Source organism: Etheostoma spectabile, chromosome 13, assembly GCF_008692095.1.
Source record: "Etheostoma spectabile isolate EspeVRDwgs_2016 chromosome 13, UIUC_Espe_1.0, whole genome shotgun sequence".
In the NCBI taxonomy this organism is placed as follows: Eukaryota; Metazoa; Chordata; class Actinopteri; order Perciformes; family Percidae; genus Etheostoma; species Etheostoma spectabile.
In genome coordinates, this window is record NC_045745.1 from 28755737 (window position 1) to 28768254 (window position 12518).

General features: G+C 41.1%; 1 protein-coding gene across 1 annotated transcript in view; it reads right to left on the minus strand.

Moving 5' to 3' along the window:
* LOC116700369 (protein phosphatase 1D) overlaps window positions 1-6803 on the minus strand; it is a 10299-nt gene extending 3496 nt beyond the window's left edge. Inside the window, exons 1-6 of the mRNA XM_032533490.1 lie at window positions 6116-6803; window positions 3678-3906; window positions 3351-3475; window positions 3045-3226; window positions 2419-2646; window positions 1984-2071 (exon numbers count right to left, since the gene is read on the minus strand). Of these exons, the coding sequence (XP_032389381.1) occupies window positions 1988-2071; window positions 2419-2646; window positions 3045-3226; window positions 3351-3475; window positions 3678-3906; window positions 6116-6638 (1371 nt within the window). The 5' untranslated portion in view covers window positions 6639-6803 and the 3' untranslated portion in view covers window positions 1984-1987. The remainder of the gene's footprint in view (window positions 1-1983; window positions 2072-2418; window positions 2647-3044; window positions 3227-3350; window positions 3476-3677; window positions 3907-6115) is intronic.
* Between the last annotated feature and the right edge of the window lie 5715 nt (window positions 6804-12518).

Here is a 12518-nt window from a genome sequence, read left to right on the forward strand (position 1 = left end):
TGGCGACGCAGATGGTGAGGTGGTGAACTGATTTCAGACTGCAGAAAGTAAATTTGGGAATAATGATTAATCTTATAGTATTGATGCCTCACACGGTTTTTCCTCTTCATTTCATCCACGTTATCATGAAGATAAATCCAGCAGCGTTATTTGGGCTGGTACTGAGTGATACGTCTTCCATAAACACCTACCAACTCAAATCTTAAATCCAAATTTGTTCTTAATATATAATCGGCGCTGTCTCACCGCCACATTGTCTGCTACGGAGCGCAGGAGGATGAGATGGCCCGACTCCATGGAATACATGATAGAATCAAATACCCTAGCATTAGATAACTGCAGAACATAGTGTAAATAATTACATAGCTGCCTTTAATACTGCACACATATCATCAAATGTCAAAGTCTGAAAATACAGCCATTAAGCTCTTACGCAATGGTTACACTTAACGTCCTGGTTATCGGTCCGAACTTTAATACTGCTGGTGACAAAACCTGCAGGAAGAAAAGTGGGTTTGCCTTTCACACTTTCATCTTCAAATTATATCTCCGGGTGGGGGATATAGTTGATGCTTTTGGAAAAGTGTTAACAGTTGCATAATGTTGCATGATGGCACTGCAGGAGGACTACGCCAATGGAAGAATCAGGAGGGAAAGATACTTCAGGGACCATGACGATGACGCGCTAATATGACGATTTAAATTCCCTAAAAGCTGCGCTCATGGATCTATGGACTGACTTGGGTCCAGTAGAGAGGGCATCGCGCCAGAACCGTGCCATCCCGGTCCAAAAACAGGTCCTCGCAACCAGTGTTTTATATAAATATTATAATCTTGAACTTTATCACCAAGACTAGTTTGGATATAATGTAGTTCAGGTAAAATCTTATCATATACCTGGAGGTCTGGTATATATCCAAGCTGTCCCCGAGTGCCGTCATGCCTATGTAGTTAGGTTTCCCTACACTGTCAACAGGTCAACATTATAGTTAAATTTGCAGCAATTCCTGAGTGTCGGAGAGTTTTTTTGCATTTTCTCCGCCAGTCATTATGATTCAGCGTCAAGAAAGAACACCTGCCAGGGTCATTAACATACTTATCAACATTCACTAGGTGCTTTGCATTGACTATTTATGGTTAAAAATGGGCGTGTGCAGGGCGGGATAAGAGGCTGATTCACGTACTGTATGCACACTTGTGGGTAATCTGTGATTTATAAAGGGAACATTGCTTACATACTGTACGTGCATGCACATGGTTTTATATATCTGAATATTTTTGGGCTTACGCCATTTTGGGCTTTTGGGCGTCTGTACACTTTTTGTAAGGATCCTACGCACAGTTTTATAAATGAGACCCCTGGTCTTTAGATACTGTATTTGATCAAAACTGGATGATGGGACAGAATGAGATAAATAGAGATAAATATGACATTTGTTGATCAAATACGATAGTAATTTGTTAAAAAAAAATAACAATGTTACCGTCTTTTCACTTGGTACATATTAGAATAGAATATAAGAAACTATAAAGGGTGTGATATCCAGTATACTGTAATAAGTGAATTGTTTTGTCAAAATATTGACAATATATTTTAATAAGCCATTTTAATTCCACTGTCTCCCTCTACTGGTTAAAGTGGGAAGAAGGTTTAAGGTGGCACTGGTGATGGTAACCATCTTTAATTAACAATGTCATTTCCTTTCATTGGTTATCTCACTTTCATGAATGAACTTGGTTAATACTGGGCAACACATTCAAAGAAATAAATGATCTACAGCTCTCTTATAGCAGTGCAATATCAATACAGCTGTAGCTTATTAATTCTCGCCAGCAGAGAGGACCAACCAGCTGTAAGAGAGGTTTGTCATTTTTATATCCAAATAGCTGGATTTTAGCCACTGTCTAACAACGCAAGCCTGGCTATTTTGCTGATAGATCATATAATTCATTGGCACGTTGATACATTTTTATAACAGTCACCTCACTACCACTCCAGGCATGGCCATCCCTCATGATCTTCTCCATAAATCCCATCTTCTTCAAAAAACATGTCATCCTCATGCTCCTCCTGTTGGCCCCGAAAACAAAGAGTGATTTGTTTGAAAGCAATGGTCCAATGATAGAAACTGCTGTTATGACCTTACATCAAAAACCCTCGCCAACTACAAACTTTCATATTTTAACAGGTGAAAGCATTCAAAAAAATCCACTGGAATATATTAAGTATGATACAATGAATAGCAAACACACAAATATAATTCAGCGTATTTTGCCACTGTCAGAGTGGTCCTGGGGTACTTTCTCCAGCAGCGACCGACTCCGGTTTTGAAAAATATCCCGATCGCTGGATGGTTTTTATGGTTCATCCTAGTGAAACCTTACACATGGAGGATGCAGCCACGCTCTGGCACTCACCTGTGGGACCTGACATGTGTTATAAGTAGTTCCTGGGAATGGAACATGGTCCATTCCTGTAGACATGTCAACGACGATCTCCTCTTGATGCATAGGGATGGGTGGGTCCCCGCGCACCTGTAGGGCCAGGACAATGACTGTTGTGTTGTCTGCACGGAGCATGCGCTCTTTCCAAAACAGTAGGGCTGTGACTCCCAGCCGGCGGGCGCAAGACATCCCCTTTGGTCCCTGGAAGCAAAAATAAATAAATAAATAAATAAATAAATAAATAAATATGTAAAAGAGGCAGCAAGAGAAAAAAAATTAATGATTTCATAGAATCCGGTTAATTCTAAAGCGTCCAGGCTTCAAGAAGTGTGAAGATAGATACTTCTGGGTGCCTGGATAGCTCAGTTGGTAGAGCGAACGCCCATATATAGGGGTTTACTACTCGATGCAGAGGGCCCTGGTTCGACTCAGATCTAAGGCCCTTTGCTGCAGTCATCCCTCCCCCCCTTCAACCTGTCAATATTATAACTACTTTAAAAATAAAAAAAATAATCACATTCCATACTATGGGATTATCTGCAAACCACTTCTCATTAGAAGCTGCTGCGGTGTATTTCTCGTACAACTACAGTACGTACCACCATTTTGTCGTGGCTACAACACATATTGACCACATTACTGGGTGGCATCATATTCCACAGCCCGTCACTGCCGAGGATGATGTAGCGATGCCGGCTGGGGTCAAGCGTCATCACGGTGGTGTCGGGCTCCGGAGAAACCACAAACTCCCCGCTGTAGAAATCGTAGCTCCACAGATCACCTTTCAACAGATCCGGAAATATTAATCACTTTTGGAGCAATAACTAAACAAAAATGATCCATTACAAAACACCCAGTATAACCGTATGAACACTAATCCTGACAGACAGGAGTGTTATATTTACCGAGGGACCGGGCCACAGCAAGGAAGGGGATCTGGTCGATGACTGTACTCCTCCTCACAGGGCCGTTGTGGGTCAGCCTGGGTCTCTTCCACACAACACGGTTCACCCCGGATTTCTTCATTACACTACAGTTACAAGAATAACACAGCGTTCGTCAACAAAAAGGCCAGTTTTCAAGCTTGACAGCCAATACAGCGAGGAGGAAAGGGACAAGAAAGTGCAAGGAACTATCTGCCCCTCCATCATGTGATGTTCTTAGCCCCTGACCTTATAATAAAACTCAATCTTGAAAAACGCCTCCCCAGAAGAAGTCCTCAACCAACTCACCTGCCACCCAGTCGTTCAATCCTTTGTTTTTCCTTAGGAAGTTCAGGTTTATGGTCCTGTGTTATTTCAAGTGCCTGGAGCCTGATATCAGAGTCATTTTCTTGCACACCCACCACTACCGCCGAATCCCCTACATGGGCAACGTACATGTGAACCCCGCGGATCACAATCACGCTGGCTGTGGTGCCTGATGTACTGGGCAGGCCAGTAATAGTCTTTGGCCACTCCGCTGTAAGGGCAAAAGATCGATAGAAAGGAAAATGATTGTTACTCACTGATCATTATGGTAAAGGTTTGGGAGGGAAACACCGTTGGTAGTATCAGTAAGGGCAGTGACACAATGCCAAAGTGTTGATACATTGTCCATTATGAAAAACTAGCTATGAATCATCACTTGAAATCACAACATACAGGCTTTTAAATACTACAGGAGTAGTTGTTTTTTTGTTTTTTATACAAGGTATATGGTTAGATTTAAGACAAAAAGTCTGATTTCCATTTCCATGTCTGATTTTCACAATACACCAATGGAAGCATAAGAGGGTTATGAATGAGGAATATGATAATTAAGAAGCCTTTCAATCTGGCATTAAGGCGTTAATATTGTCCAGGTCAGGAAGCCTTTCCTCGTCTTTAAAACCATCTACCACAAGAAATTATACTAGCACATGATAGCAAGTAAAACAATTTACCCACTAAGAGGTTTAGACTCAAACACAGAAGGAAAGCAGACCAAATTCATAGAATGGGCTTCATTTTATGAAAACGCTGCTAATTTGCAAAACTCTCACTATCACATAGCACTACTGATGAAAATAGATTTGGATAGCCACCGTTCAGAGAGCGATTTCATAAAGCCTGATGACCACATAATCCAGGCTTACATGTGACTTTTTTTTGGGAGAAATTTAGTTTCATGAAGCAGGATTAAATAGGTTTGGATCATGTTGCCATAGAAATGTATCTTTGCAGGGTAGCCTCATGCTAGTTTTAAGTCCTTAGCTGAGGCTTAACCAGTATTACATTCTACTAACCAGACTGAAACGCCCCAGTTTCTTCCAAATTACACTCCAACAGTCCCTCATTACAGCGGACAGTTCCTCTATACTTGTGTCAGGATCAGTGTTACCGGTGATCTCCAACAAGCTACTCTTTGGCCATTGTGGTTTTTATCCATTTTCCCTTTAATGTTGGATTGTTAATATCAAAGATGTGCTGCTATGTGGCATCCCAGTTTGCTTTACTTGTCTCTTTTCACCATAGTGAAATGATGAGATCTGGACATCATGTCTCCTGTTAGTTTTACTGTTGTTACTCAAGAAGACTTTTTACAATATGTCCTGCTTCTTCCAGGTTCCTTTAAAGACACCTTTCCTGATTCAGTGCCGCTTTCTACAGACCCTTTCTGCAGAGAGATGTGTATTTTTTTCCATATGAAAGGAAAAAACACTGTGTTTCTGTCATATTAAGAGAAAGATGAACAAAATTCACATTTTCAGTGTTGAATATCATATTATCCATACTGTACATACTACCACTGCACTGTTGGAAGAGCAACTTGTGTTGCACAGGGTGAACACAAGTGCAAGGTCTTCACCAAAATCAAAAACAGATTGGAACCTGATATTACCCCCACGTTTACAGAAATAATAAGATTGTATAATGCACATACCAGGACTGCACAGCTACATTAACCCTCCTGTTGTCCTGGGGTCAAATTTGACCTGTTTTTAAAAGTTTCTACATTAGAAATTAGGGATTCTTTTATCCAAATTGTCCAAATGTTACACGGATGGTTCCATATAACACTTCTTCCAAGTTAAACGAAGGATCAGTTCACTACTTTATTGAATTTTGGGTGTTTCCCCCCCCCCCAAATAAGACAAAAAGACCAAAAAAATGATATAATTTCATTTAAATGAGGTTTCTTGACCATTGAAAAGAAAATAGTGTAAAACTAGAAATAATAATATTGGTGTTAGTGATGTGTACAGTATGCTGATGGTAGTGTTACAAAAATGAAGAAAATGTTGAAAGAAAGCGTCAAAAAGTGACAAAAAAAGTGTCTGGAAATTGTTCATTTACAGTTTTGACCTGGGAGGACAAGACAAGGGTTAGGTTATTTACAATTGCAAGTTAGCAAAATGTTAATGTGTTTTTCCTTTCAGCCCTTGAGCCACTTCTATACATGCAGCTGGTGTTGTGATGAAAACATCCCAGTAGGTTACAGCGGTATGTCAACTCTGAAAGTTGTGTTATGGTCAGATGACGGCTCATTGTGTTCACATGTAACAGGATGGCTCATTTGGCAGAGGAATGGACATTATCATAAAGCTGAGTTGAACACTGCAAGATGATCGCAACAGTTATGAACAACAAGCAGCAATCAATATGAGGGGGAACATACAAGCAGGCTAACGTTAACTTTGGTGACTTACGTAGCTCTTTCCACATTGCATGGTGACAGGCGATGAAGCCTTTCTTTAGAGCAGCACACACTTCACTGTGATCCTTGGACCAAAACCCCCGCTGCCTTTTCAATAACTCCCACAGATTCTCTCTCGCGAAATGTGCTGCTTCTCGACCCCCGTGGCCATCGAAAACAGCGAAAAACGCCACAGACCTCCGAGTGTCGACTGCTTGCCCTGCGACTTTCCCCTCCGACGCCGGTGCACTGTTGTTGCCACTGTCCTCATTTGAGAGACTCTCTACCCACATTGCAGAAACGGGGGCCGCTTCGGCAGCAACGTTATGGTCACGTGTCTCATTTTCAGTCTGTTTTGTAGGTTCACTCTCCACTTTCCCCTGTCCTCCATGCCCCTGCGACTTTGGATAATCTTCGCCTGGCGATGGAGACTGTGTCGGCTCGTACTCGATCCTTATATCGACAACATCCTCCATGTATTTCCTCCCACCTTGCTCGGAATATGCACTCATACGAAATATTATCCCCTCGTCCATGATTGTTAACGCCAAATGGTAACTATCTAAGCAATATAAGGGCACATGTAGTTGTTAACTGTAGCTTGGAAGCAAAAATTTCGAACCGATTTTGCCGCGATTGTATGGCCGAAGGCTTCCTTCCTTTTTGTTTATCTTCTCCGAGACGTCCCGCTGTACGTAATGACGTCTTGTTTTCCCACCTATCGACTTTGCAACTACGCATGACACGCATGACTATGCTGCCTTCACTGGCGTTTCAAGAAGTTGGAATTACATGTAGCGATCACATTACAGTCAACTGACCACTCCAAATTGTTGTGAATATGACCCTTTTCGTGACTCATTTGATTATATCATCCTCAATGTTGTCATAGACGAATCCCAGCTGCTGTGCTATCGCAGTATGGTAACTCAAAAATAATTTTCTAAAATACGCTACAAAAATGAGGAATTTTGCCATACCCCCCCCCCCCCCCCCCCCCCCCCCAGTGTGGCAGAACGACAAAGTAAGTGTTAGAAAAATCATCTATCACGTGTTCTTTGATTTGATGAGGACGAAGAGAGGCTGAGGGTCCAATTGAGAATTAAGAAAAGGTTTAATGAAACAGCATGATGGAGACGATAAGACAAAGACAATACCACCCAAAACATGATAACACTGCAGCTGACAGCGGACTTGATCCATACTTCTCCCTGATGGAGTCGCATGAGTCCTGAATATCTTGTAAGTGAGAAATTCTACCAAAAATACAGTTAATCAACATTCTGTTGTCCTAGACTAGTCTAAGACACCAGGGGTTGGAGACAGAAGGTCCTGGTGGTGCAATTGGTGTCTTTCTGTTAATAGTTTTCAGTTCTAATTGATCTGGCAGAGACAGGGGTAGGTGACAGAGGACCGTCGACTTGACCTCTTCACAGAGACAAAATGCATATTATCCTAACCTGGCTGCATCATACATACACAGAAATACATTATTTTCAAAACACTAAACTCAAAAACTTTTTCTAACTCAACATAAGCAAACACTATTTAAACATTTGTCACTTTCTGTTGTGGTCATAGACTGTACATACAGTTGTGACAGGAGTCTATCCTCCACGAATATTTAATACTTACAGACGCGCTGCATGCAGCTTTTAAACGTTTGGAAACTGGCCATTAGCTAATCATTAGCTTAGCTTCAAAACTAGCTAAGCTAACGTAGCTTAGACCTAACGTTCACTCAGACAGTGTAACGGCATGCTTGATAGAAAAGTGTTATTTTCTTTAGCAAATATTGTTCTCTTTAAAAATATATTTAAGGTAATTTGAAAATATCAACATATAGTAGGCCTATACTCTTTAAAAAGACCTGCATTTTGATTTGCATTTGATGTAGACTTCCCTCAAGGGCTGCGCTGACCTGCTCACCCACGACTTGGAATGGCCTCAAGCTAAACTTGGGTGAAGGTGGCCGTAGGAGGCCATGTTGACATGTCACAGCACTACGGGTGTAACTGGTTCAGTTAATAAATGAATTCCATTTAGCTGCTATGTTTTCAGGGTCACTGTTGTGTGTGTGAACGCTGGCTCAATGTCACAGTTTACTGGAGCACTGGAATAGAATGTGGCCGTTGTTAGTGTTATTAGCATGGTTATTTAGCCTGGAATGCTAGCCGAATTTAGCCCCGCCCACAACAATCGAGGTCAAGAAGTTCACATCATATTCTGACTAGGATCTGAGTATGACAACGTCAGGCTAATGGTTATTAGTAACACCTGTTCTTATTCTGCAGTGCCAAGTCCAAAGTCTGCTGTGAACTGCTCCACAGAACAGCAATCTCCACCACACCCCAGCTGTTGTGAAGGTGTGTTTATACATATTTATTTTTTAATTTGCTTGTATCATGAAACAGTTTCAATCAGTCCAATAAAATAACCTTAATTCTCCACCAATTCCCTCTTTTTCACACAAATTGGACATACATAGTTTAAAAAAGGAATTATCACAAAAGGCATGATGACACCACATGCATCTATTTTATCACAAGCAACATTCTACAAGGGATCTCATATGTTGATGTATTGTCTTCATGTGAAAACTACTTTCACATTCATTATCATATGAAACACATTGATTCATGACTTGACATGGTAATTCCACCTATGGCAGACATATTTATGTGTCATGCTAATGTGTGCATGTAAGCATGCATGTATGCCTATGGTCACAAGTGTGCAAGTAGTACAAGTGTGTGCAGTGTGTATGGAGATGCACAGTATGTGTGTAATGCATCGCACAGACATGCCTTTTTGGACTTGAGAGATGTGGTTGTTGAGATTGCAGTGAAATATTACTGTTTTTATTACATAAACGCAGCTGTTGAAGTTCACAGACATTTTCAAATCTTTGGTTTGCATTGCGATGACCACTACTACAGATACATGATTGATGTAAATTTACCAGCTAGAATAGATGCATGGTAATTATCAGATGTTTTTTCAAATAGGGACACATACTTTTACTTAAAGCGTTTCTTAGTGCAGTCTAACAACCTAATATGCTTTCCTCTCAAGACCTACTCAGCTGTGAGCTTTGATAGTGGTTTTTGCTTCTTCTTTCAAGGAAAATCTATACATCTCTCTCTTGTGTATGAGAGAGGTAGAGAGTGAGTAAGAGAGGGAGAGAAAAGATACATTGGCTTTAGAGGAGGACAGGAATTTCCCACATTATACTTTCCCTCAGTGTCTTCATCCCTTCTCCATCCCTTAATACCCAAAGCTCTGTCCTTGACTTTAACCCTGAACATCCTATGTTTAAGGTAAGCTCAGATCAGATAAATAATTTTGTTATTAGTCCCCCAATGGGGAAATTACTGCACTACACTCTGTGTACACACTTTTTTGTTAGTACTCACACACACAGGCCTAATCAACACACATGCTCAGGACCTATAACATGCACTATACATGGAGAGATGTCAGAGTGAGTGGGCTGCCAGCTGAACCAGCGCCCTGAGCGGTCGGGGGGGGGTACGGTACCACCCTATTCTTCATTTTTGTCCTTTCTTTCTTTCCTTCCCTTCTTTTCTTCTTCCTTCCTTTCTTCTTTCTCTTTACTGTTTATGTCCATTAATAGTCTAGCCCTCTGAGAGGCCCTGGCTGCACACAGGCCACTATTACAGATGAAGAGGCAAAGTGATTTCCATGTAAATGGTGTCAGAATGTCATTTTCAAGTGAAGCTGCTGAGAAAATGAATTCCTGAAGACGAGAGAGATTACCAAGGGGCAATGACACCTGGATTGCATTCTCACAGATTCCCCATGCAGCTCTTGAATAATGGTCCATCCACAAAAATAGCTTGTTTGGCTCGCTGCCTGCTGAAGTGTCAGTCAGCCCGACCAAAGAGGAGAAACGGAATGGCACCAAATATTACCATATGAATGTATGGTAATTTACCATTTTTTGATATGGCAAATCACAGTTAACCTGTGTGTGTGTGTGTGTGTGTTGTGTGTGTGTGTGTGTGTGTGTGTGTGTGTGTGTGTGGTGTGTGTGTGTGGTGTGTGTGTGTGTGTGTGTGTGTGTGTGTGTGTGTGTGTTGTCTCAAAGGCATTTATTTCCCTAATCAGCATATGGGCTGGTCAAAGTGTAATGATTAATTGGTGATGTAACAAGGTAAATATATCATATTTGGACCTCAGTCGACCTCCGGGCTGGCCATTAGTCTATGTGACAGGTTCATCATCAAGCTACAAATGTTAAGACCAAGACCTTGGAGCAGGGCAAAGAGAGAATAGAACCAAGGGCCAACAGGTTTCAACCCAAATCTCACTTTCTTTTTTAACAGAGAGAAGAAACAGAGAAATGCCCATTTCCAACACTTTCACAGAGGCTAGTGCTGACTCATCATCTCACTTGCATGTAAGAATTGAAACAGAGTTCTAGAGATTCTATAAGTTGATTACTCAACTAACTAAAACATTTTAACACATTAACGAGCTGGAAAAAATCATACAATTAACTAATTCACCCCGAAAGTTGTATCTCTTTTCTGTATAAATATGTAAGTAATTTGTTAAGGTGATCTCTGCGTATATCAAGCTTTACATCAATCATGCAATTTATGTTCTTAAAAGGTCATGGATGGTGGAAAAAAAAAAATATTAAGGGTTGATTTTGTAGATGAGTGAGTGCAAAGAGGTATGTTATGTTAGGTAAGTGAACTGAACATCTGTAAAATGCTCAGACTTTACAGATGTTGTAGGATTGAAATAGCAATTATCTTACATTGTGATTGTCCAGTGTTTTCTGTGCAAACTCACTAGCACCAGCAATGAGCTTTTCCTTCATTTATTAGCTTTAGATTAATAAATCAGATGGGAAATGGGAAAACACAGTCACTGATTAACATTGGAAGCAACATGTTTTTTCTACTTCCAGGGTTGGATGTTAATTTAACGCTATCATTCATGGGGGCATAGTGTAACAAGTTATCACAGTAACCATGACAATTACATGATGATGATGATGAGGTTAAGAAAGTACATGGCAAAGTTGACAAAGAGCATAGATAAATATAATAAGATACAAAGATAATGTTGCTTCTAAGTTGCTTCATCAACCTATGTTTTATTGTTTAAACACTGAAAGGGAGAAAGGGACGTCCATAGAAATTGAGGTAATTTGCTTCACAACAAAAACATTCAAGAGACATCCTGCATCCTCCAGTGACAAAACATATGTTTTTTATGATTGGCTGTCACACACTGTCCGTCTTTGTGTAGCCTATTTCACCTCCGGTTCAAACCGCAAGTGACTTGATCTGCTGAGCAACATTTTTCAACCAGAGAAGACCACGTTTCCTCTTGAGATGATTATCCTTCCAATGTCACACTCACCAGTCTGCTCATGTCAGCCTGATAGATGACCATGATATTGACTTGAGGTTAATTCAAAACCGCACTGCTGAGTTAGATGAAGGATCTTGATAAGAGCGCTGTTGATAAGAGTGCAGTTGAAAAGAGAATTGTTATGTGTTACACGCCCTGATGCCCCTCCATTGCAGCATCAGACTCTACACATTTTCCCATCTTTACTTTATACAGAAGAATTATAGGTAGGAAAAGCCTACCTAAAAGCCAAAATGTGACAGTTTAAAGGTGCTCTAAGCAATGTCACGCAAACATCTCACTTTTCGCTAGCTGCCTGTCCCCAGGACACACAGTAAAAAAACGCGTCTCTGTAGACAGCCCAGGGTCCACCAACAGCAAAAAAACAAACTGTGCCAACCTTCACCACCAAATCCAAACATCACAATCCTCCAGCGTTCCAGCCAATTCCCAACAAGAAGGATTTGGGGGTGGGGGGTGGGGGTTGAGGGGTTAGGGTAGGGAAGGAGAGGGGACGGGACGAGGAAGAGGAGGGCGGGGCAAGCTAGCCTCGTTATGTTTCAAAAGACATTTTGACGTCAACAAGAAGTGCCGTCACCCAACATCTCTTGGAGCCCCTTTAACCTAACTGATATGTGTTTGGGTCTACGGTATACTGTGCAGGTCTGAGGGCTGCATTGAGTCCCCTGATTTACTGTCAGTTAGGAATGAACATTTTACCCTTGAAGTGAATATGCCTGAACAAAAACTAATTTTCCATAAATACTAGAGGAATTTCAATCAGGAGAGACATGCTTTCAGATACTATGCAAATGAGGTTTATTGTACAACTCAATAAAATGTACAAAGTCTTTGGCGATTAGACTCCATCGCTATATGAATATTTTGTTTGTGTATATATAGAGGTAGAGAACCATCAGACCCCCCGATGGAATCTAGATACCGGTGGTGGCGACGAAGGAGCCCAAAGACCAGACCAAAAATGGCTCCGGACCGGTCAGCTGGAGTACTCTTTGCCTGCAACG